At 33.1% G+C, this 26,859-nt stretch overlaps 4 protein-coding genes across 10 annotated transcripts in view; 3 read left to right on the forward strand and 1 right to left on the reverse strand.

Annotated features, from left to right (window-relative positions):
• LOC108203529 (probable aldo-keto reductase 2) overlaps positions 1-26,859 on the forward strand; it is an 85,533-nt gene that overhangs the window by 57,678 nt on the left and 996 nt on the right. The window contains exons 1-4 of one of the 2 annotated variants that reach the window (XM_017372504.2): positions 24,068-24,513; positions 24,801-25,001; positions 26,328-26,500; positions 26,586-26,688. In XM_017372504.2, the coding sequence (XP_017227993.1) occupies positions 24,292-24,513; positions 24,801-25,001; positions 26,328-26,500; positions 26,586-26,688 (699 nt within the window). In that variant the 5' untranslated portion in view covers positions 24,068-24,291. Of the gene's footprint in view, positions 1-24,067; positions 24,514-24,800; positions 25,002-26,327; positions 26,501-26,585; positions 26,689-26,859 lie in introns of those variants that run through there. The other variant, XM_064085681.1, reaches the window with a different exon arrangement.
• Positions 8,046-10,575, forward strand: LOC108203522 (WAT1-related protein At1g44800). Its single transcript, XM_017372498.1, has 7 exons — positions 8,046-8,346; positions 8,773-8,835; positions 9,097-9,213; positions 9,324-9,567; positions 9,729-9,890; positions 9,990-10,141; positions 10,227-10,575. The coding sequence occupies exons 1-7, from the start codon at positions 8,135-8,137 to the stop codon at positions 10,441-10,443; spliced, it is 1,167 nt and encodes a 388-aa protein (XP_017227987.1). The 5' UTR covers positions 8,046-8,134; the 3' UTR covers positions 10,444-10,575.
• Positions 12,149-23,313, forward strand: LOC108203509 (uncharacterized). 6 transcript variants are annotated; one of them, XR_010288082.1, is made up of 9 exons: positions 12,149-12,303; positions 13,032-13,170; positions 14,394-14,495; positions 15,673-15,797; positions 16,928-17,214; positions 17,313-17,403; positions 18,107-18,515; positions 21,850-22,216; positions 22,407-23,313. XR_010288082.1 is itself a non-coding variant. In XM_064085679.1 (8 exons), exons 1-7 carry the CDS (start codon positions 12,190-12,192, stop codon positions 18,488-18,490), a joined length of 1,242 nt encoding a protein of 413 aa, XP_063941749.1. In that variant the 5' UTR covers positions 12,149-12,189; the 3' UTR covers positions 18,491-18,515; positions 22,407-22,547. The 6 variants fall into 6 exon arrangements, 4 of the variants coding, with proteins under 4 accessions (XP_063941749.1, XP_017227973.1, XP_063941750.1 ...); XR_010288083.1 differs by lacking the exon at positions 21,850-22,216 and having other exon boundaries at positions 22,407-22,461; positions 22,525-22,665; XM_064085679.1 differs by lacking the exon at positions 21,850-22,216 and having other exon boundaries at positions 22,407-22,547.
• On the reverse strand, positions 20,919-23,049 carry LOC108203535 (flavonol synthase/flavanone 3-hydroxylase). Its single transcript, XM_017372509.2, has 3 exons — positions 22,580-23,049; positions 21,868-22,195; positions 20,919-21,322 (listed from the first exon to the last, which is right to left on the reverse strand). The coding sequence occupies exons 1-3, from the start codon at positions 23,047-23,049 to the stop codon at positions 21,110-21,112; spliced, it is 1,011 nt and encodes a 336-aa protein (XP_017227998.1). The 3' UTR covers positions 20,919-21,109.

Genomic DNA, 26,859 nt, shown 5'->3' on the forward strand with positions numbered 1-26,859 from the left:
CTCTCTAATGGTTCTCTCTGGAACATGACCCGCTTATATAATAATATAATTTTTATTATATATTTGCATGTGTTTTTTTAGATAATCGGTTTTTTTAGTTATAAATCTGAAATAATGTATTTTAGTTTTAAAAAAAAAGTAATTGATATGTTGTCCCAGTGTTATTTGTAGAAAATTGAGTTTTTTTTTGTTAGTGAATATAAAAAAGATAATAATTTTATTTTAAAAGGATGATTGATTATACGCTCATAATTCGACCCAAGTACCGACCCACCAATTTTTTAATTTTCGAGTTTAATAATGTAATACAGACAATATTAATACTATTTTCGCACAAAATATCCTTCCAAACCTCTGATATTAATTAGTTATCAGTGACATGCTTCATGGAATGCACACAGGATGGTAATTTCCATTCATTACTCTGTAGCCGCAATGCAAAATTCAAATATTGCATACGTGACGAGGATGAGAACTGATTTTGTGTTGCGATGTGCAGACAGAAATAATGTAAAACTTGAAGATTGTAATCCTCTCATAATTCCATGACTCAGACTACCATAACCACAAGCAACCACTTGAGCTGTCCTCTCAGCCTAAAGACCTGCACTGCATTTACATGACCAAAATACCAATTATTTCTCTTTTGCGCATAGCAAATTATCAAATTAGTGGTTTGACCAAAATAATACCCAAAATCTTTATTGAAAATTATCTTGGACAACACTGGGTGGCTTTGTGTAGCTTTGTAGCTTCAAGATAATGCCAATATAAAATTACTTTGGAGGCGTTTGGCTACGGTTTAAAAGCCGACTTCTGAGTTTATAAGTTGGAAGCACTTATTTTGTACCGTTTGTGTAAAAAATCAAAAAACACTTATAAAAAACTGGGAATACTAGCTTTTGTTTCATGACTTCTACTTCTTTGCCAAACACTTTAATAGCTTCTACTTCACTTCTTTACTTTAAGTAAGAAGCACTTATTTTAAACTAACTCAAACGGCCCCTTTATTACTTGTATGTCAATGTACTCTCTCTCAAATCTCGAGATACTAGAGGAAGACGGATTTTATGTTATTTTTCAACGGTCTCTCTTCCTCAAAATTCCATTTTTTGGATTGAAGAGAGTGGATTACGGGCGTCCAAACCCGACCTCTAATACCATGCATGCTGGGAACCGGATCATTGAAAATCTTAAAATATTACAGGAAGATTGCTCAAATAAATCTTATACTCTATTTAAACAAATATTATGCTCACTTTAGTTTTACAGTCTTAACGAAGTACAGGCTAAGAGCAACTCCAAGGGGCTCTCTAAACAAGCTCCTAAGTCTAAATTTTAGGAGCAAATCAAAATTTAGTGCTCCAATGGGCTCTTAGATGCTCTTTAAAAATTTAGGAGCCTACTCTCTCTCCTTTCTTTTAAAGAGCATCTAGTAGCTCTTAACTCAATATTATATTAATTTCTCTTCAATCTTCTCTCTCTTTTAGTTAACTTTTCTCTCTCATTTATATAAAATAAATACAAAATGTGAATAAGGAGCCAAGTATAAAGAGTAGCATTGGAGTTCTCACGTTTTCTAGTGTATTAACTTACTAGGAGTCACATTTTATATTATTGTTTAAGGAATGATTTAGGAGTACCGTTGGAGATGCTCTAGGGCCTTCAATTTTATAGGAGTTGGAATGTGATCAACCACATCTCTCCATGTAGTCGGTCAAACAATACACATATATCTAAAGTTGGATTCCACCATGATTTGTTTTCAAATCACTCAAACGCTTCCTGTTACATGGAAGTGCAGCTTTTTTTTACCACAATTTTTTAGTGTTTTCAACTTTTTGGTTGTATATGCCAAAGAGTTCACTAGCTACAAGCTAGCTAATTGCAGCTGATCAGTGTGTGCGTGTGTTAGTTATTTTAATTTTAAAATATCACTAACAGTGTAACAAATATCAGGAAAGTAGGACGGGTTTCTTCCCTGACATAAGTGCGGAACAAATAATATCCGATCAAGAAATGAATGAGGTACAGGACTTGAGGACCCATAGAGATAATAATTGGATGGAGGTTTCTTAATTATTACTGGTATACAATTATTGTTTTCTTGATCATGATCATATTATTTTCTTTTTTGTGTAACTCATTATATCGACTAGAGGTTCGATCTTAATCTGAATCTTTTAGTGATGTTACATGTTTGTATGTTTTTATTTGCGACATAAAGATCGATGGAGATGCATAGCAGCTGATTCATAGCGTAGTTAGGACTAGGTGGTTTGAGCACTCCATGTCTAAAAAGTAAAATTTAGTAATAAAACTAAAATTATATATACACATATAAGTATTTTTTTTTAAATTTCTTTAATCAAATTTAATTAATAAATTTAAAATTTAAAATATATAATCTTAGTTTAATCTTGTTGAAACTATTAACTTTATAAATATTATTCGAGTTCTGTTTGTTAATTCTGGATCCGCCACTATCAGTGTACTGGGACATCATACATGCCGTGAGAGGATGTGATGATAAGGTGGATCACTTTCTATACGTCCCAACTTTTGATTTTGGTGAACATCTCTGTCATCTCTGTCTGGAGTTTTGAATAGTAGTTGTGAATAGGAGATATTGTTATGTTGGTTCATTAACAGGATTGGTTATGTGAATTCTTATGCTGAGATATTTTGATTTATGGAGTTCAAAGGTGACTAAAACTTAGAGTTGAGGTAGGTGTAGATCAAAGTTCAAATGGAATTGGTATAACTAAAGAAGGCCCTTCCATTGGTGCATACAAGGTAGTAATACTTTATGACATATAGTGCATGGCTTTAGTTAGGTTTTGTTGTTTACCTAAAATTTAGGTTTTCTTCTTATTTTGTTTACAACTTATTTGTTTTGTCCATATATATTGAGAGTGAATTTCACAAAAGATATATCAGTCCTTAAATCATATTACTAATACTAGGAGATTCTCAACATTGTTAGATGAATACATTGTTGTGCTATAAGAAAAGTTGTTACCAAGTTAAAAGAATTTGATGATATTTTGGAGAGATTTTCTCATAAATATCCAAATTCAAAACAATTCTTTGAAAACTACATATTTTTCAAATATTTATAAAATCAAATTTTTGAAAATATTTGCAAATATATTGTATGCAACTATATGTAACTATACTTGCAACCAGATACAACCATACTTGCAAGCCTGCACCATCAATTAACTCTGGTGCATCTAGTATTTTTTCAAATATTTTCTTAAAAAGGTTGGTATTTTTAAAAATAATTTCAAATGATAGTAAAATAATAAAAAATTAGAAAAAAAATGATATTTTTGGTAAATTTTCTATTATTTGTGTGCGCCTATAATATTAAAAGTTATGTGAATTTTTAAAAAAAAAACATGGTCTATACAATTCTGCAACACAGAATGAAAGTAGTTGGTACTTTTGATTTGATGTTATAATCGTTGCAATTAATGTTACCAGCGAGATTTTTCATGTTTTTTTTAAAAAAAAATTGCAACATCGATAATTTTGAAAAGTAAAATTATTATATTGATATTTAATACTTTCATCCTGTGTTCAAAGGTATATTAATTACTAAAAAACTAATGATTAACAAAATGTAACTGTATAGTTTTGTTTCAATAATTACTTACTTCAGATATTTTACATACTATGATTGCCTTCGTGTGCTGGCATCAAAAGATTACTTTCGTTGTTAGGAGATATATTTTAATATTTTTACTTTGCTTAAAAGTTAACTTTAATAAACTAATTCCAATTTTTAATGTAAACGACTAATTATAATAAGTGAGTTGAAAGTTAAATTTATAATTTGATATGTTAAGTTCATAAAAATATATATATGCAAGTTTCAGGTTTTCAAATGTGTTAAGTTTTTATTTTTATAATATTACTTCTCAACATATTAAATTTTAGGTTTCAGAATACTAATTTTTTAAAATAATAATAAACTAAATTTAAAATTTGTATTAAATTTATACATATAAACAAATAACAAATATAAGGTGTTGAATTTACTTATATTTCATATTTAAAAATATAATATTAATTGAAAAATATTAATGTTTTAAAATCGATCCATAATTAAGCGTGACTGCGGGAGGTATTATTAACTTTACCTGAGACTCTTTCTCCATCGAACGATATCAAATAATTTTTGGTTACACTTGCACACTAAATTATAATTTTATAATACTTTTAGATTTTTTCTTTTTTTAATAAAAATTTAATATTTAAATTTTTATCAAAAAATTTAGAAAAATTATGAAACTAGATTTTATAAGAGTTTTGAAATACGATCTTCATGTAAGAAAGAAGTATTTTTATATAAAAAAAAGTGGATTGCATGTTTACAAAGAATTACTAATTAGTGGAAAAAAATTACACCAAATTTTCAAAATGTTAATTACTCCCTCCGTCCCCTTGAGTAGTATACATTGGGGGACGGGGACGCGGCACGGACTTTAATGCTCCTGTAAAGTGTAGTTGTGTAATTTATTTTTAAATTTTTTTTTTCTGAATTAAAGTTTGGATGTTATATTTTTATTCAGAAAAAAAAATCTCAAAAATAAGTTACGGAACTATATTTTATAAGAGCATTGAAATGCGTGTCGAACAGTTGAAAAGAAACGTATACAATTAAATGGGACAGAGGGAGTACTTTTTATGTAAGTTCTTATAATACAATATTCTTGTGAGAAAATAGCGGAAATAATTGCACCCATAATTTGAATATATTACTTCCCATCCTCTTCCTTGTAAGTTGTAATCATATAATACCACTGATGTATTCGTATAACCATGTAAACTTTATCCACCGTCATTTCTACGAGATTGATCAACCTCACAAGTAACAAACAATAAATCACAACTTCGACTCTCAACAAAATTACTATGAAAAACATCCAATTATTAACACTCAAGCCAAAAATAGCACATCCAAACGTTTGGAACATGATCGTGGTTACTTTGCATTTTTACACACAAGCAATGGCAAGAAATAACAATGAAATTAAGTGCAGATCACTAATGTGTCTCGATCAATAATAAGTTGATATCTTTACGCCATTATTAGCCAAAAGCATGCCCTACAATTGCATCATATAAGCACTAATTACAACTTATTGATCGTGCGTGGTCAACATGTTCAAGCAAAATTATAAAGCTCCCAAATTGACAAAAGTATGTTTCCTTTATTGCTAGCTACGTTACGCCCCATATACTACGCCGATAGTAAAATTCATCGCTGTTTCGGTTTGCAAGTTTTCCACATATTATGTGTACATCATTTTCTTTATGCTAATCCTCTTGGAGAAGAACTAGTTTTCGCATATGTAAGCAATTTTTTTATTTTTTTCCGAGTTTAAGATGTATAACACGTAAGGCTGTAATTTTGATCAAGCGAGTCGAGTTTCGAACCGGGATAATTCAAGTTGGTCGTCAACTTGTTTAATTTATTTGAGCCAAAACCTGTGTCTGAAGTCGACTCTTTTAATTTTACGAATCGAGTGGCTCGTTTAACTACATCTTATTTTAACGAGTCGGTTGAGCTGACTTGTTTAGTATGACCCTTAAAAGAGCCTAAGGGGCCATTTGTTAACAGCTGAATGAAACCAAAACAACTGAACCGTTCATTCTCTTTTGTTAAGATTGTTTGGCAATTCTTTCTTGTAGCTGGACGAATACCAAAAAAATCCCTGGACGACTCACCCTGAAAAATGTAGGGGGTGTCATCCAGAAGCATGCCCAGCGCATTATCCTTTTAAGAAATCAATAAAAAACATATGATTAATCTATCTTTTATTATATCAATTTTTTAAATTATTTTATATATTTATATTTAATTATTTTATAAATTTTAAATATTGAAAATTTTAACATTTAGGAATTTCACTTTTAAATATATGTTAATGAGCCAATTAAGAAAAAAATTAACATTAATATTTTAAAATTAAATATTTGAAATATATGAAAAAAATTCATTATATGATTTAAGTTCTATTTCCCATCAATAATATAATAAAATTTAATTTTATAATATCAAATTAAGAGTTATAAATTAATTTAAAATTTCAACAATTATATATTAGTTTGTTTAAAAATTATATAAAAATATATAAAATACATAATATTACCGATTATTTAATAATAATATATTTAACAGTAATTCGTAGTCATCCATATGTTAGAAAAAAATAACAAACACACCATTCATTCTGACATTCAGATTAACTCATCAATCAGAAATTTAACTCATCCAGAAATAATCATCCAGATTTAACAAATGACCCCTAAATCTTTACCCGAACTTAACTTGTTTAATTTCACGAGTCGAGTCGAGCCAATTAGTTTAATTAAATAAGACGGAACCTTCTGAACTCGACTCGTTTAACTAAAAGGGTGAGTCGAGTGTAATTAAACGAATTCGAGCTGAATGACCTTGCAAGTTTTCCTGCCCAAATTACAGCTCCAATAACACACTTATTTTTTTTTAAAAAAAATTCGTGAGTAAAAAGAGTTATTATCATTTATTTAAAAGATGATTCAAGATTTCAGCCTACCTTGATTTCCTATTCCTCGCTGATACAGCAGCTATTATCAATATTGACACACACCCTTATTTATTAGAGAAACTCATTATTTTTATTTAAATAATAAATTTATGATCTCACTATTTTTTTTATATATTTTATCAAAATGATAAATTATTACAGGGAGAGTGATATTGAAGATAGTGGATGCACAAATCCTCCCTAAATCACTGCCAGTGAATTTTTATACTCCCTCCGTCCCATTTTAACTGCTTTTGACTTTTTTACACGTACTTTAAGGTGTTAAAAAAATCACACCTAAATATAATTATTTTTTATAAAATTTATACCAAATAAAAGTTTAGAATCTAAACTTTTATTTGATATAAGAATTGAATTTTTTTATTGAGTGTATATATTATTTTTATACACCTCAATATACGTGTTAAAAAGTCAAACATCAGTTAAAATGGCAGTAGTGAATAAATATGTATGCCAACCTCTGTCAGGATAAAGATGTTTGTTTAGTTTTAAGGGTATTTCAAGATAATCAAATCTCCCTCTCACTATAGCTCATAATTATTTATTATAAAAACTAGATTTCACGTTTCGAGTTGAGTCAGCTTATGAGACTGAAAGTCTTTCTAAACGCGACTCGTTTAACTAACAGACTGAGTTGAGTTGAGTTAAACATGAGTGAGCTTGCGAACTTCCCGGCTGAATAATACACTTAAGTTTTTAACAATTTCGGGGCTAAAAAGAGTTATCAAGTTTTATTCAAGAGATGATTCGAGATTTCAGCCTACCATGTTTTCCGATTGTCCGCTGATAATTACTATGAATAAATATTGTATACATCCTTATTCATTAAAAGAAAACTCACTACCATTATTTAAATAATGATTTATGATCTCACTATCTTTCACGTATTTTATCAAAATGATAAAAATTATTACAGAGGGAGTGATATTGAAGATAGTGAATGCAGAAATCCTCCCTAAAATCACTGGCAGTGAATTTTTATAGTGAATAAATATGTATGCCAACCTCTGCCAGGATAAATATTTTTGATTAGTTTTAAGGGTATATTATGATAATCAAATCTCCTTCTCACTATAGCTCATAATTACTTATTATAATCATTAAGAACAAAAGGTTCATAAACCACACAAGCATTGATATGATATAAATTCCATGAAAATTCCTGTAGCACACCTGAGATTTGAGTACTTGTGTCAAACAACATGGGCAAGGAGCCAGGAGTATCAAGTCTAGAGGATTCTTGTTGCGTAAATAATGGCAAAAGTGGGCTTGTAAATGGATAACGGAATCTAAAATGTTACATTGTGCTTGCTTTTACAAAATCTAAGTGTAAAGAAAAGAGGAAGCGCATTATACTAGCTAGTAGTAGTACTGTTGTGCAAACTTGGTCTTGCTTTATCACTGGCTTTATTTTCTAAGCTCTATATAAAGGCCATGCAATGTTTGTAACTTATGCAATAACCTCTCAATTGCAAGTTAATCAAGGAGAGTTAGATCATAAATTACTTAAGATCTTAACTAGGTAGCCAGATATGGCAGAACAGTCGAATTGCGCGGCGTTGAGCCTAGTGCTGATTAAGATCAGACCATATCTGGCTATGGTCTCTCTGCAGTTTGGTTATGCAGGGATGTATATTATCACTATGCTTTCGTTTAAAAGTGGCATGAGCCATTGGGTTCTTGTTGTTTATAGGCATTTGGTTGCAGCCATTGCTATTGCTCCTTTTGCGCTTGTTTTTGAAAGGTCTAGCTTTTTTCCACTCACTCGCACGTTTGCATAGACATATATTTGCATAGTCTAGCGGTCAGTTTTGCCCTGTTTTTTAGTGATAGTCATATAATTCATGCGTTGTCTTTTAGAAAGTAACTCTTTTGCTAGTCCGCTAGTATTGTGTTAAACTTGCACATGCACGCAGTGGCCTGACCATAGGCGCACTCTACCATTGCATGCACGTATCGTTTCAGAATGATGTCGTCGTATAAATAAAAAAAAAAATCTCTTGTAAAAATTTGTCGGAAAAGGCCATTTTTCTTGTAGTGACAGCGCTGTCATAATACTGTCTGTATGTGTATAAGATGTTTATAATGCAGGTTATATGTAACAATCTACTATTGAAGTGTTGGATTGTGTGTAGCTGACACCGTTTTGTTCGCTTGCACAAAAATGCAGGAAAATAAGGCCAAAGTTGACACTCTCTGTTTTCATCAAAGTGATGCTGCTTGGCTTATTGGAGTAACGCTCTAACCCTATTAAATTTATATACACTGATGCGCCTCAATTATGCGTAAAATTAAGCATGCATGTCAGTTTATTTTTTTATAATTGGTTTGTTTTCTTGTGAAAATAGTATGCACAGTATGCATCCAATTATTGATCCACAGGAGAAATTTGAGTTTTTGTTATGTTTGCGTTATGATAAAAGCTGGAATTTACACAATAAGTTTTCTTTATTGTTTAGTTAAGATGGTTTCTAACGAAATTAATGATATGCAGGCCAGTGATAGATCAAAATCTGTACTATGTGGGAATGACGTATACATCTGCAACATTTACGGCTGCCATGGTCAATGCCCTTCCCGCTCTTACCTTTGTCATGGCTATTGCTTTCAGGTATTCAATTTACTTTACCCCCTTCTTAAATCGGTGAAAGTTTTGTATTAAATACTTCAGCTCCGTGTCATTCTAAATCCTGATTCCGACACTGTTGACAACACTGTCAGAATGGAGAGAGTAAACCTGAAGCAGAAACATGGACTAGCCAAGGTGATTGGAACATGTATAACACTTTGCGGAGCAATGGTGATGACTTTGTATAAAGGCCCAATTGTCAATATGTTTGGATCCCACCAAGTGAACCTCCATAGCTCTAGCTCTGCTTCTGCTGGTGCTCAGCAGCATTGGGTTGCCGGGACAGTAATGCTTCTTTTCAGTGTCATCGGGTGGTCAGCTTTCTTCATCGTTCAAGTGAGTGTCTCATAAAAATCTTCCTTAATTTCATCAACTCAGTTCTAGCTATAATTTTAAGAGAATTTATTCTAAACTGCCAGTTTTTTAAACATAATGAATTTTTGTTGTGCTGAGTTCGAATATGATAATTCTGATTACAAATGTATTTGTTGGATCAGTCAATTACCTTGAAGGAGTATCCAGCAGAACTGTCATTGACAGCATTGATATGTGTGATGGGAACGGTGGAAGGTGGGATCGTGGCACTTATAATGGAACGCAACAATATGAGTGCTTGGATTGTTGGTTTCGACTCCAGATTGTTTGCTGCTGTTTATTCTGTTAGTCGACTTCTCTATTTTTTTTGTTTATGTTTAGTTGAATAACAACTCATTTATAAATTGTTTACATGTAAATTTTAACGTAACTTGCATTTACAGGGTATAGTCTGCTCAGGAATTGCGTATTATGTTCAAGGTTTTGTAAACAAGATTCGAGGTCCTGTCTTTGTCACAGCTTTTAGCCCTCTTTCCATGATCATCACTGCTATTCTTGGAGCTATAGTACTAGGAGAGCTACTTCACCTCGGAACGTAAGTAGTTTTAGCATTCTTAATAAATTATTGCAATGCTTATCAAATTTTCCCAATGTAACAACTATGAGTTTGTGTGATTCAGTTTGATTGGAGCTATAATTGTTGTCACTGGCCTTTACTCGGTTGTTTGGGGAAAAAGCAAAGACGAAAACTTGGTAACTGAAAAAGGCAAAGCTATGGAGTTGCCAGAGGTGTGGGAGGATGTTAGCAGACCAGGGAATTTTGTTGATGATGTTATTAATGGACACCCTGGAAAACCAAACTTTGCAGTGAAACATCTTCATCCCGAAGAACCTTGAGTTATGAAGAACATTTCCGTCTTGAAAACTTTCTTGTAATCTGTAATTGAATTTGTGATGTGCTTTTCACTTATTTGATGTACCACAACTTTGAATATTTGCTTGGGTAATAAAAGCATTATGATTTCTGTATCCGCAGGTCTTTTTCTGATAATTTAGGGAGAAGTTTAAAAAATGCCAGAACAATAATTTTCACTGCAAGTAGACATAATCAATGTCCTCAAAATCCTTATCCACGGACCTTAACATTATAAATAATGACATGTCTGCAGAAATGTATACAGAAATATGCACACAATGACGTGGATTCCACCATCATTCTTATTAAACAATCATGAAATAAGAATGACAGTGGAATCCACATCATTCTGTCCATATTTGTGTATCCATTTCTCTGGACCTAGCCTTATTCTGACATCATAATGCACGGCCTGTGAACCATATCATCGATCCAATACATTGCTACTTCCACAATCAATATGGGATTATAACGACTATCTAGATGCTAAAAATTGAGGCAGGGGAGTACGAACTGAAGAAGATAAAGGACAAGAAAGTTTAGAAAAGACGCAGATGATTTTGAATCCTTTCTTGTCTCCTCTAATTGATCATTGTAAACACGCAGAAAAACGTACAGGGATTATTAGTCCACTCGATATAACATCTGAATCACAAATCAAAAAGATCAAAACTGCAGATAAGATTCTCTGTAGTTGTACCTAAGAGATTCAACAAAAATATCTGGACCCCTCTTTACGATGGTGTAATGTGACACGAAAGGAAAAACATGGAAGAAGTGCCGGACATGGAGATATGCATAGCCTACTTTGTTTGAATGCATAATAAGTGCACCATCTAGTAGGAAAAAGGACTGGTTGTTAGCAACTTAGACAATCTGTGGATGCAGCGGACAAGCCTTAAAATGTTTCGCAGATTCAGTTTCCATTTGCAAGGAAAGGAAATGACAAGACAGCAAGAATAATACACAAATTCTGTGTCATGAAGATTATTTTTTGCAGACACTATCTTTGATCTTCCGGTCCCTGTACTATCTGTTTGTCGAAAGTGGATTGAGGATTTTATGCTGTTATCTTAGGGGACGGATCTAGAATGGGGTTTTGCAGGGAACCAAGCAAATCTTTAGATAATATTTCTATATTTTATCAAATTTTATAGAAACACTTTACAGTTTTATAACATTAGAATGTTTAAAAAACTATAAAAAAAGTATTTTAGACAGGATATGTGTTTCGTGCTTCTTACCAGATCCCCGTGTTATCGTTATTATGGAGGGTGATCAGGATCAGGTCAAAAATTCAAGAGAATGCAAATGATCTTGTCCATTATCTTGTCTGGCTGTGAGTATAAGCAAAATGTTCAACTGCACAGGCATTAGGATGTCTAAATTACAGGGGAAAGTAACTGTGTGGATACTAAATTATCCAGAAATATACAAAATTCATACTGTATACTGTATCATTGAATATATAATAGATAAACAATAAATATAAGTTTATAATTAATTTACATATTATATAACTCATTATTAAAGTTTAATAAGAGTTTCTCAAAATTATTAATTTTTTTATATCTAAAATCATTTATTTTTGAAATAAAATTATTATATTAAATAAAAAAGTATTCAATATCTAATAATTTTAATGATAATTGTTTTACATAAATATGAAATTGTTTTTCGGAATAAGTTAACAACATAAGAGGCCGAACGTTTCCGTTATTTTGGCCATGGCAGCAGTAATCGGATGGTACGGACCACTGATTGACCTGTGCAATGCTCCTTTTCACGTCGGTGAATATGTCCAGCTTCTTGTTTTTGTTCACAAGTCTACTCCTCTTCAGGTCTCTCTCTCTCTCTCTCTCTCTCTCTCTCTCTCTCTCTCTCTCTCCCCCCGTGGTATTGTCTTGTCTCCATTCATAAAAAAGGTATTGAACTTGATTTTTAGGTCAAGTCGGCACAATTTAGCACAAACGAAGTGCATTGCCTAATCCTACATCACTACATGCGTGTAATCCTGTTTCTAATTATTCACAGTTTCGAGATTCAACGCAAATCAAGTACTTAGGGTAATGCGGTGATGCCTCTTCCTTGCAAGATCATATACTTAATAATTAATATCTATATTTCTCACAGAAAATTGACTATAAGTCAATAATTAACAGTGCTGGTTACTAGGAGAATAAAGACACGCAAACTTACAGACTTTGCTCATTATTCCTTTCTTGCTGTTATTGTAAGTTTGTGTTGGATTGGAACTTTCAGAGGACTATATGACAAGAATAAATCGAAGCCTGAGGGGAGATTAGTTACTACTAGTAAAAGTCTTGAGATCGTAATCGAATGTAGATATCATGTGTTCAGTTTGATTTTCTCTATCATCCGATTCATTTAGTAGATTATGTGAATTGTGTGGATTGATTATTTAGATTGTCTAATCAGTACTCAAATTGCAAGACTAATTTTCCCTAATTCTTAACACCGTTTCTTTTTTCTTTTATAAGAGGTCGGCTATGAATATGATCACTCTTGTCATAGTTTTAGTAAACTTGAATTTATTCTTATTGTGCAGTATAAATTATTACAAGGCGGAGAAGTAGTAAGGACTGACATTCAGGTGGGTGATGACACACGCCGATTTTTTTCTATTTCAGTATGGCAAAAGAATATGGGATCAACAATTGTTGCTGGAAGTGTTGGTTTGTTACAGAGTAAGCTCCAACTTTGTATTTCTTCTTTCTTGCTTTAGTTACAGCAGACCATTGTAATAGCGTATAAACAGCAGTTTACATGTGAGCATCTTGAATCAAATATTAGGTTATGTTTTTATCCTTTAAAACTTGAATTAGTTATATTTAAAAAATTGAAGTTTATCGGACAATTTATATTTTGTTCATATATGCGGTCCTTTCTTTTACCATTTAAAAAAATCTTTGTATAGTCTCTATATTAGTGTGTACATCATGTACCAGATATGTTTTTACAAACAACAAAGTGCAGATTTTTTTGGTTGATGCTTAGCTAGGTTAATGCCATATAGATGATATGCGAGAGACCATTTTAAGTTGCCAAACTTTTCTTCCAATTCGTATGTGATCTAAAGTTCGAAGGACTTTAGATATAAAAGACTTCAATTTCCTACAGAGGAGACTCTAGTCTGAAGTTTATGGAGCAGAGTTTAAAAGGTAAAAATATTTATTTGGTGTAGCAGCTTATAACTTGAGTGTGAAACATAGTGGGTTATATCTGAGAAGATTCTGCAGTTAGCATTTTAAAGACAATAGTTTCTTAAATTGATCCGTGTACCCACTTTGGTAATATGTTACAAGACCAAAGTTTATGTGTTGTATATGTAACATACCACATCGGTTAAATAAAGAGTATTTGGATCCTTTATAAGCACAAGCACATAACTAATGTATACCAATTTGCTAGCACTTTTGGGCCGACCTGTGGTGGGTTGTTGTGTCCGGTATGCGATATGCATTTAGTTGTGGTCTTGGGATGTTATAAGTGTATCAGACAGATAATTGCTTGTGAAAGGAAATCCTCTAACGAAGTTTAAACAGACTGAGCATAGTGGGAAGCAAAATTTAGAGAATAGACAGTAAAAGAAAGACAAGATAATTATTAACTTTTGATTTGAGTAGAGTTTTTTGCCTATTGGCAATTCACAGTGAATTATAGAAATTTATCCCCAATTTTTTACAGTAATGTCTAGACAAGAAAATTTCATGTCTCTTTATGCCAAACACCTCATAAAGTTATGCACATCTGTTCTTTCCTAGTGTCTGCTAATTCCTAATTAAATAATATATTATTTGGGAATCAGATTAAAATAAATTTAAACAATGACTACACCTATATCTAGATGGATATGCATTAATTTTTTGCTACAATCTCAGTTGGTAATAATAACGTTTGCATCAAATAGATGTCAAAGTGACACGATTTGGGGATTTTGTTGAGGCCAGAACAGTGCAATGCTCATCCTTTCGGTGTTTTGTTAACTCGCATAAATTGCTATTCTCTGAAGGTAACTTTCTACTTTTCTCAATTCTTATGTCACCCTTGGTGCTAGTTGATGTCATATTTAATAGGGTTTCCATATGGATAGGTGAATGTGAAATTAGTTCTTTTAAAATGTGTCAAAACTTTCATGTTGCTGTAACTCTTTTAGGATACTCCCTCTGTTTACAAAAAAAAAAAAGAAGACATTTTTGGTGTAGATACTTAATATTTGCAATAAGATGTGTGAACTTTCATATCTTTAGGTTACTTCTTATTAAAAGCGGTCACTTTAAAAATTGCTTATCAAATTCTATGCGATAAAGTCAGTGCATGTTATAACAGTTAATGATCAAGTTTTTTCTCTGCAATCCAACTAATAGTGAGTGATGTTGCACTAGTAATTGCCAATTTAAGTACGGATAAGCGAGCGATAGGCTACACTTTATCATTTATAACCTCAAAACTCTATATAAAACCCAATAATAGTTCTTATATAGGAACTGATAGAATGACGTGGTATCATATTAAACTTGACAACGTGTTTTTTCCGTTATACGATCAATTGGAAGTACAGCATATATTAAAAGAACACAGGATAGCTTTTTTATTCTTGTAATGATAGCATATTCCTGTTAGGAATAAATTATAAGATAATCAACTAATGCAAAGAGCACGCAAGTATAACTTGGAAAAAGCACGCCGCAACTTGTGTTATTAATCAACACCAATTATCAATTATGGAATGTTTTCTTAAACGATAGTCAGATTTTGCAATACTTAAGCATACAATTTCCAAACAACACTTAAGTCTACATAGTGCATAGTTAAGCATACCTTGGTACCTACTTGATGCGACTTTGTGACCAAGACTTACCATCTAAAATAAATATTTTGATGCACAAAATAAATTCACAACCCATTTCTGTCATTCGAACATAGCCTCCTGTTCACCAAACTATGTTATAACTATCTCTGTCAATTAATTATATATTAATGCATTTTAAATTAACTTATACTCTTCTTGATGTCTATATATACTTGAGATATCAGAAACTTTTGCTTGTGCATACCCGTACAACTACAAGTACAATCTTGTAGGAGATTGTGCTAATATTCATATCAGTTAGGATCATAGAACTATAATCTCTTCAAGCTAACTATATACATGATTAAAAATTATCTGCTTTAAACTATTTTTGTAGGAGCAGACAGCTCAATAGAGGAGCTACGAGTCAGCATAGCAACAAAGGAAAAGCTCAGGAAAGTTGTTGAATGGGTGCGGCGATCTGAACTGACAATCAGCTATGTGGGACCACAAAGCTCTAAAGTAATCTTGTTATACAACTAATGATTTTTCCTACTTGTGTTGGAATGATAAAATATAAAAAAGGACAATTTTTAGAGATTTTTTTCAAGTTATTAATATTTACAAAACATAGACATAGTCCCAGAAGCCAGAGCTATGCTGACGAACGGCCATATTTCTTGCACATTATGGGCTGGTCTTATTGGTGATTATATTGTAGCAAAGCCTTAATCATAAGATTTGTTATGAAGCAGAATAGATAGCTCAGGATCTCCTGGTGTCTGTGAGACCATAGCAGATAGAATATTGCGGTTATGTCTCCAATAGGCAATAGCTGTAAGATCTTGTGAACTAGATCAGTACTATGTTAAAATTTCATGGCCAAGTCCTCCCAAGCTGTATGTGATACTGTAACTTTTGCTGCCTGACAGAACAGGGCAGATTGAGATGTTGACTATATTTGGGGAATCAAGAAACAGTGGTTTTGTTAGCATTTATGTGGGATAGTTATATGAACAGTTAGCAGATGTCTAAATGAAGAGATATTTTCAGGAAGATGATCCACTCATCTGTTTGATAATTAGGCATGAGAGATATAAGTGTCCTAATTATTGAGAGAATTTTAGAATGTAATAATAGTCAGGATGTGGTAGCTAAAATACATTGGATGCACATATTCTACGCAAGTAGTGGTTACTTGACATAAAATTATTTACAGTATTGTACCCTTCCAGGATTTCAGTATATAAAATACATATAGTGCTCTAAAGGTAGTTACACCCTGAACATAAAATCCAAGGTCTTGCTTTAGTATCTCTATCATTGCAGACTAGTGGATACCCCTCCCCTCTTTGTAATAGACAAGAGGTTGAGGGTTCAAGCCTTGGTGGAGGTATGTGAATGTCAGGGTAAGGGCACGTCAGAAACCTGATGTATCTACCTTCTACCTAGAAACGGGCAGTATATGAAATGATTTTATCCAGTTAAGCTGACATATTTTTTCAGTTACACCCCGGGGGGGGGGGGGGGGGGGGGGGGGGGGTCTAGATATATAATTATGATTGGCAGGCATACCAAATTAATAGGCTTTATTTTAATTTCTCATTGCAATGTTGCACATTATTCAGTGATTTCCTTCGCATAATATGCAGAAGAGGAAGCTTGCATCAATAAACTGGGCAGTTAATGAAGACACACAATCTCAGCACTGTTTTTCTCTGTCAGATGTACTGTATATTACTAGTTCCTGTAGGGCAAAGTTCTCTGCATCTGTTGGTGAAATATTTCTCCCAGTTAAGTGGAAGAGCCTCAATGAAACTGAAGTGGAACGCAGGTTTATCAAGCAGAGATTATGCACAATGGGCGATAGATGTTTAGCGGATGATCTTATTTGCTCTGGCTGCCAGCACTGTGGCGCTCCTCTGAGTTCAGAGCTTGGGTATTGATTAAGTATACTCTGTTTTTATTGCAGTAAAAATGTCCTACTGTTATTAACATTGTTACAAATGGGTTTTTTTCTTCCAATTATTGGACCAGGTTTAATATTGCTCAAGGGACCAATCCACTCTATTGTCCAAAAAGCTCAAATCACATTCACACAATAAGCTTGATATATAGACCCTTTATGGTATGCTTTTCTTCAATTTGATTTCAGTTACTTATTGAACTTATTAATCTTGAAAGGAAAACAATCGCATATTTTTTCTCTTTGAAATTATAGATATTATTACCTGTGGAAATCAATCGGGAGCCTAGTGTTTTTTCCTAAAATAGTTACTCTGTTATCTGAAAAAAACTGTATTTACATTAGTGAAAATTTGTCTATAGTCAGTTTTATTGGAGGAATTTAAGTCATATGTTCGACAAACTAGTTGCAGTAGGAAAATACGAAACATGGTAGTAACCATTAAGTTACTAAAGGATTTTCTGATGCAAGACAACTTAGCATACCAAGAAACAAATTATGATACTCAAACCTGTTCAGAATGCGAAAGATATCGAGGTCTAGTAATGGTATGTTGATAGTAGGCCAAATAAATTACGGCCCCAGTGTCTGCCTTCGCATGATTTTTCATTTCACATGACTTCCCATGTAGTTGCTGAAAATAGCACTACCAATATTCTTAGCTCATTCTACATTAAGTTTTCTCTATACTCTGGTGTTCATACATCACTATTTCCTTATTCTTCTAAACTTAATGATTTAAAGAAAACTTAATGTTTATAAGCATATTCTTCTCTGTTTGGTGAATACTAGATATGCTTTTAATATGATTTATATATTTTTATGTTATGTTGATCGTTTCTGATACGTGTACAATTTATTGCAGTTGTATGTCTGGGATGACTTTGAATATATTCCTCTTCTTGTCACAAATAAACAAGCTGAAGTATTATTTGGAAATATTAGTGCCGAAAATGTTTATTCCTCCTTTAAAAAAGAGAAAGAAGTTAAAATCATGGAGTACAATGAAGTACAAGTGCAAAATAACTCTGCTGCAAGGGCCAGTGCTCAGAATAATGCTAAGACACAGCTACAAAGGAAACAAACTCGGAACACCTATCTGATATGGTTAATTTTGCTGAAAACCATACTGCAACAAGGGAAATGCAGTCCTTTAAGGTTCCAAGTTAAAGTGAATCCATCAAAAGATGTAGAAAGTGGAAGGTTTGAATTGGTCTCCATGTCGATACCTTGTCCTGTCGCAACGTGACATTTTCATTGTACAGCTTGACCAAGTAAGTCCAACAACTGATGAAGCTCCTTAGACTGTATAAGTGACCTATATGAGTTCCATTTCTTATATTTTTCTGTTCCATACTTCCATATATTTGGGTTAGATAGTTATCACCTTTTAGATGTGAATGCAACGAGAAATAGCAAATTATACTGGCTGAGCAGCTCCTTAAAGTGAATTTTCATATTACTATACTACTTTACTAAATGGATACTTCTCAATCCTTATGATTTGCACTTACAAATATTTGAGGATAAATTTAACAATTTTATAGGTTACATTTGTTTTTAGCATCATTTTGTTTTATGATTTGTACTTGTTTTAACACTTTTCCTATTCCCTTGTTATAAATAGGTCACTTGTATCATAATCGATTGTTATTTTGTTAAAGAAAATGTGTAGACAGCTAGCATTTTTTATTTAAAATTTGCAACAAGTCTGATCAGTGGCATCTTAATTCTGTATGCAACTTATATTACAACTAATTTTAAAGAACTAACCAGATGTAAGCTACAAGATGCTAGCACCCATCAGAAAAAATGTATTCATGACCCTTTGAGCATCGGAGAGAAGGAGAATGAAAGTTTGCTATGAAAAAAATCCTAGTTATTGAGTTATCTTTGCATCAATGGGATATATATTATTACAAAAAAGCTGAATTTTTTTTAATATTGTATGTTGAACACTTAAATATACATTTTATATCTTCCAACTTAATGTCATGCAACTCTTTCTATGATTATTTTCCAATAATTAAGATATTGTATGCACGTTATATGTACAAGCATTATAAAACCCATGCAAGGCATTTAAAAATATTTTGTATTTGATACTAAAATACCCTTGTTTTTTTTAATGGAACTATATAATGTAACAATAAATATTCTTTTATATAATACTAATGATTTAGTACTAAAAAAAAAAAATCTTTCATTTTATGCCTTAATTATATTTATATACAATATCTAAAATCCACTTGTTGAAATGCCATTGTTTTTATTTTAGTTGGGCCATACTGTACTTTCTAGGATGTAATACATAATATTTCCTTCATAAATCTCTATAATTTAAATCTCTATTAGGTGTATTATTCCTCGTACTCGCAAACAAATATGAATATTCTTTGACGTTGATGTGTCTTTTGGGACCACTCCAGATAAAGCATCCTAGATATTGGACAAAATACAAATCTCATCATGGGCGCACTGGACTAGTGGGCCTGGATCTGGTTATAATTGGGCTAATATGTATTATAGCCTATCATTGTGCAACATAGATTTAACTTATCGTGCCCAAAAGACTAGTATAATTTTTTTATTTTTTTTAACACGGAGCAGAAGTATGGACTAAACAATGGACTATGGACCAAAGTACATGTATAAAACATTCTGAGCTCGTTTGGGTAAAATTTATGATAATGACTTATGGCTTACAGCGACTTATAATGTGATAAGTGTGGAGCTTAATATGTTGGTTTGGATAATTTATATTATAGGAATTATAGGTGACTTATGAGTTATTGAAAATGTAACTATAAATTTAAATTTGATAGGTTATTTATTTGAGTGATGAAATTGACTTTTATCAAAAAATCATAAGAATAAAGTAAGTCGTGCAGAAAATATATTTTACCCTGTTCCAGCTTTAAGTCAGCTTCTGTCTTATTTTTAACTTATAGTCAGAATCTGGCTTATTACACAAACAAACATTTTCAGGTTAAAGTAGAAAATGGCTTTAAGCCCAGGCTTAAAGCGCAAACAAACAGGCTCATAATATTTTTGCTTATATCAAATTATAGGATTTTAAGTTGACTACTAATTGATGACAGGCTATAAATAAAGGCTTTGTAGTTGGGTTCTGATAACATTTTTGTTCAGGTAGATAGACAAATTGAGAACGATATAGCATTTAGAATACTAGGTCAATCTGTAGGTCTGTGTTCATTTCTTGCAAATTCTCTATACTCCCTCCGTTCCATTTTTCTTGTCCCCCTGTCAGAATCCACCTTTTATTCAATTATAATAAATAAGGTATATGTTACCAAAATTTTGACTTGTTTTTTAGAAAAAGTAACATATTTAACATATAATTTACCATATTAAGTTAATGTGGACAAACTTTTTGGAACAAAGAAAATAGGAAATGAGGACTATAAAACCGGAACGGAGGGAGTATTATATATAGTATACTCGTCTTGCGGCTCTTCCTGTTCAATAAGGTGTGACTCAACAGTACCATGCATTGCTTGGTCTTGTTTTTCCAACCAATTCTATTTGATAAAAAAAAAAACATAATTTATTGTGATTATCTGTCAAGTTCCTTTTTTTGAGTAGATATAAGATAGTACTTAACAGAAAAGAAGAATCAGAGAAAGGTAGTCGTATCATTTCTAGGTATACGATGATTGAGGTATTCAGCAAGTAAAAATTTAACTTCTAGTAGCTAGGAAAAAAAGACCTCTTTTTCGTATGTGCCTTTCGGAAGGAGATTACTCAAGTTGTTCTCTAAAGCTATATAATATAGTATTATGTTAAACGTGCAGAGGCAAGCTGCCAAGCTGCATGCATATATGCCACTGTAGATTGCGAAGTTTAGTTATTGGGGAATCTTGTTGAATTTGCAATAAACATAATCACCGTACTTCTTGGTTTTATACTTTGCCGGATTTTCATTGGTGACAAGCTCCGGATGTGGGCCTACTTCCATGTCCGGTGGTGGCTCCATGAACACTGGCCATGACAATCTAGTTTTCTCCTTGTTCACTGTTGTTCTGTGTAGCACTGCTTTATACTTCCCATTGCTCAATATCTACAAACAACGGTATTTGTATTCAGATATCCTTAAATTATGTACCACAATTGAAAAACCGCCATTTGAAATAGATAAAGAGTTTTGAAGTTTGAACAGGAGAACTTATATTTAATAAGCAGAGAAAGAAAGGAATCAGGAAGAGAAAATTAGATAACTGCTGCTTCAGATAATGTGATGTTCCCAAAGTACCTCCTTTTGTATATTAGATGCTTTTCAGTACATGTCTTTTAAGTACAAGGGGAGGGAATGACTCATGACTTTCAAGTATGGAAGGGGAAAAAAGTTTTGCGAGTTAATTATGAATTCTGCACAAGTTGTCTTTGACATAGCAAGTAAACAAAGCGTGATTGCATTTACCAAATCTTGTTAATTTGTATATAATATAGTAGATGTATAGATGTATAGTTGTAATTTTACATGTCTAATCATATAGAAATAGAACATACCTTCTTATGTATATATGTCTACGCTTAATCTCCATTTAACAGATATGCAAATTGTATGATGACTAATCAAAGCTACAGTTTGTAGTTAGGTAATACCTCAAGCTGATCACCAATGTGAATGACAAGAGCATTGGGGATATACTGTGCATCTATCCAATTGCCTTCATGAAAAACTTGAAGCCCCTGTACATCATTAGGAACAAGTATTGTCACGACAGACATGTCGGTGTGAGCCGGAACGCCGAGTGCAAGGTCAGGACGTGGGCATGGTGGGTAATAATTGATCTTTAAGAGGTAGATAAGATCATCCCCTCCAACTGCTGTCCTTAGCTCATTCTCCTCCAGTCCTATCCCTCTCGACAAATACCTTAGCAGCCTCTCCTCCACCTTATGCATATACTTTGTGTACTCCTCGTTAGCCTCCCTAAAACCATCCATATTCAGTGTAAGTACCAAAAAATTCTTAAGTATGATTCCAATAGCTAGTTTTATATTTTCTAAATTTGGATAGTATTTGCAATGTACGAATCTTACAAAACTATGTTTGAACTATTTTTATGTTAGCTGCTTCTTGATTCTTTTAATTGAAGCATAGTAGATATTGACATATTGTATCTGTGTCTATCTTCTCTCAGTAACAGCAAGTTCGGGGTTCGAGTCTCGATTAAAGCACTTATCGCTGAACATCGGGTAAGTGTTAAAATTCTCTTTGCCTTTTAAAGAAATCAGTGGGATTTGACACAAAATATGTAGTGGTGCAGCAAGGTGCTAAATGGTGATAACATTCAGTATAAGATCCAGGTGTTACCTGTAAGAAGCTGGATTCTTAGGCCAAAACTTATAATTAACAGCAGATGGAGGAGATAATATGTGAAACAAATGATCAACCCAGCCTTTAATTCCATTAACTTCTTTCTGTAACTTGGTTCCATAACCCTCCAAACTCTTAGCCCCAGGTGGCTTTGCATAAAGCTCTTTCTCTTCTTGAGGCAACTCAAAAAAAGTTGTCCCAACTTCTTTAAGTCTACTAACAACATCATCAGGAATCTCATGATTCACAATCTGAAAAAAACCCCACTTGCAGCTCACATCGTAGATTTGAGCCACAAGCTTCTCTTCATCTTTGATCGAAAAATCAATGACCGGGACTTGAGGGAGGTCTCCTTTGTACGTGGTGAGTCCCGGTCTCTCATCTTCCGGCCTGACAAATTCAGCCGGAATGGTATCACATGCACTGGCCTCAGAAGCAACATCTTGGATCCTTTTTATCTCTCCCATCAGATTTTCCTGGTTCTGTTTTATTTCAGTGTGGTTTTGTAGGGAAGTTATATGTAGGTTGTAGAGAGGAAGAGAAAAAAGAGGGCAGTAGTTGGAAACGGGGAATTAGTGATCATACATGTGCAACTGAATGCCGCTTACATGTATCTTCATGGAAAATAGATTTTTTCTTTCTCTCACTAAATATGCGGACAAATGGGAAAGAAGAATCATGCTTTTGGTACATAAAAATATCAGTATAATCACTGTTTCTCACTGAATTAATGATTTCTCTCCTAAACAAATAAATGCGATGATGGAATTGGACAACACGAATTATTTGTTCTAAATTCAGATGCAGCTCTTAAAGGAAGCCTCTCGTGCATGTCCATAAGTTTCTTAAATAGATGTTAATAAATGAAATTTATTGTATAATTCCATTTCAAATTACTACTTTACTAGTACATTGACATTTGAATAATTTTTATCTTAATTTCAGTTGTGAAATCAACTCTAGGTTTATTGTTTTATTGACTTTTCATCTTACCTCTCTTTTCTATCTTATTCTTGGATTATTTTTTTCTCTGTTTGAAATTAGAAACATTGCAGTGATCAAACTAGCACATCTGAGCCCAACCCAAGCATTATGTCCCATTTTTAAAATCTCCAATTCGTTCCATTAATCTTCTACAAGGTGTCTATTAACTGCAAACTACACAAACATAATATTCACGCATCTTAACATTTATGATAAAATTAATCGGATCAAAAATTTCACTTTCACTTAAATGAATTGATTCTCGGACGGCAGTGTTATTCATATGGCACCTATTATTAAATAAGAAATCTGAGACACGTACACTGACATTTTCATATCATAGAGTATTATTAAACCTTAATATCCCATTTTGTTAATTAACCGTAATCAGACCGCAATTCGGAAACATATCCCAAAACTGAAAATTTTCGTAAAATACAAGTGACCAGTTTTAACAAAACGAACAACGTAAGGGATGACGCTGTCCGTTCTCTTATCTGTATTCAACACTACCATCTCTACTCACTTTGTTTTTCACTTTGCCACCTACCCCCCTTGATCACCCTTCATTTTTAGCATTTTTTACAACAGATCAGTCAACACATTCTCATCCTCCCTCTCATTTTGTTGGCTATAAATTCAGCAACCAACACTCTCTCTAATCTAATCTGGTCTGCTTAGCTCAACCGTTTGAAATTCACACACGAATTGAATCAGTGCTAGAAATGGCTAGTGGTGCAGTAGTCCCCAGAATGAAGTTGGGTTCCCAGGGTCTTCAAGTTTCAGCTCAGGGTCTTGGTTGCATGGGAATGTCCGCTTTTTATGGCCCTGCTAAGCCTGATGCTGACATGATCCATCTCATCCACCATGCCATCGAAAGTGGGATCACTTTTCTTGACACTTCTGATGTCTATGGTCCTCACACCAATGAAATCCTGCTCTCTAAGGTCTCTCAACTCCACCTCTTTTTATATGAATAAGTGTCGTTTTGACTTTTAACCCGTTCGGGTTTTAGGATAACTGGTCACTTAACATGAGTATATGTTTTTATAGAATGTGGATGTAATTGATCTATATAATTGAGAGACATGTATGTGTTAGGAGATTAAATTTTTGAATATGTGTATGTTGATTGTTGATATATTAATTTGTGTGCTAAATTCTGTGTTGGAGAATGTGATATTTATTCCAATGGGGTAATTAGTTGATCGAATGAGATTTTGTGTGATTTTAGGCTTTGAAGGATGGGGTTAGAGACAAAGTTGAACTGGCTACCAAGTTTGGGATCAGGATGGATAGCCAAATCAGAGAAGTTCGGGGAGAGCCAGAATATGTACGGTCAGCCTGTGAGGCTAGCTTGAAGAGGCTTCAGATTGATTGTATTGATTTGTACTATCAGCATCGTGTTGACGTTCGGGTACCAATTGAAGTCACGGTATGTTAGTCGCTACCTTATTATTTATTTTTTCAGTTCATCTGTCCAATTGTTAGATTACACTGCTTTTTACTGAAAATATTATTCCTGTATCGATGTCAAGATCAGTGCTCCTCAGTCTGAGCGATTACAAAATGTTAACCTTTTATGGGGTGAGGTCAATTATAAGATATATAGATACTCACACACACTTATGGGTCACAACTAGCGTGCACCAGCAAACACAGGCAACTCACTGAACTAATACCCACTGCAGAGCATCTTTAACCAGGCCACCTCCCAATGGGCTTGCCAATACAACACCCACCATTGAGCAGCAACCAGAAACTCCGAGTACCAACACAGTACCCGCCCACTACCCAGGAACCACCTAATTCCACCAATATTATTTAGTAAGCGCAGAACCGAGCCCTTAACCACTTGAAACATTACAAGAGAAGATATCCTAGGGACAGGACCCTGTTGGTGACTGTTTTCATTATCGTCTACATCACAATAATTACAAGTAAAAAATATATATATATCAACTGCTTGTATGGAAGAAATTACCATGATGCAGTTATCAGCTTCATTAATGACAAATTGTGGTATCTTGTTCACTTAAATTGTTGCGTCTACTTTGATTCGCCTGTACCTTGTGTACAACATGTATTTATCTTTTATAACAAAGTAAAACCAAGTCCTTTTCGAAAAACCCTGCCTAAGATAATTAGTTGAGCAGAATACTTCTCAGATCTATGTAGGCTTACGATCTATGTTTATCTTAAACCTTTTGACTATTATGTTTGACTCAGTGGGCACCTAGGCCTCCAGTTGGTCGTTCATCAACTTGACCAGGCATCAACCTTGCTAAAACTACTACTTGATATTACAGTTTACAAGTTCGTTGATGTCAATAAGCATAATCTTGTTAAATCGATGTAAATTTCTTTGATTAGGGTACACACACAGATTTATCAGAAAGTTATTACTAATATCACGAGTAATATATATGCTTTGGATTCTTAAATGTATATGGCTACTGCTTTTACCTTAAAAACAAAAAGGCCTTGATATGAAACAATATTAGAAAAATCAACATATATTTTGCACTTAAAATTTTTTAGTCTTGGTAGCCGGAGCCATAAAGATTATAAAAGAGATGCTAAAATGCTTTACAATAAACTAGAAATATGTGTCATCTTATGTCTACAATATTTTACATATTAATTAAATTAATAGATTCGTTTTTTATTTGTGTTTCTTCTATAGTGATCTTTTATTATTATCATTATCTTCATTCTATATTTTTCTGTTCTGTTTTGAATATATTTATCTGTCTGGCAGATGGGAGAATTGAAGAAACTGGTTGAAGAGGGTAAGATTAAGTATGTAGGACTATCTGAGGCCTCTGCATCTACCATCAGAAGGGCTCATGCTGTTCATCCGATCACCGCCGTGCAGTTGGAGTGGTCTTTGTGGTCAAGGGATGTGGAGGAAGATATAATTCCCACTTGCAGGTTTGTTTTCTATTTACATAATGTTCCAACATATTATTAAAAATATATATATATATATCAAGATACTAATAAACTTATTTTTCAGAGAGTTAGGCATTGGGATTGTTGCATATAGTCCTCTGGGACGAGGATTTTTGTCAGGAGGTTCAGATATGGTCGCAAGCTTATCAAATGGTGACTTCAGGAAGGTAGGTTCTTTATTAAGCATCTTGGCTGTCAGTAATTACCTAACATTTGACAGTGCAAGTTAATTAGAAAGCTGTTTGTCCATTTTCAGAGCTCTGAGTTTTTTTGTATTAAGTTACTCCCTCTGTCCCATTTAATTCTATACGTTTTTTTTTAACTTATCGACACGCATT

Source organism: Daucus carota, chromosome 1 (genome assembly GCF_001625215.2).
Source record: "Daucus carota subsp. sativus chromosome 1, DH1 v3.0, whole genome shotgun sequence".
In the NCBI taxonomy this organism is placed as follows: Eukaryota; Viridiplantae; Streptophyta; class Magnoliopsida; order Apiales; family Apiaceae; genus Daucus; species Daucus carota.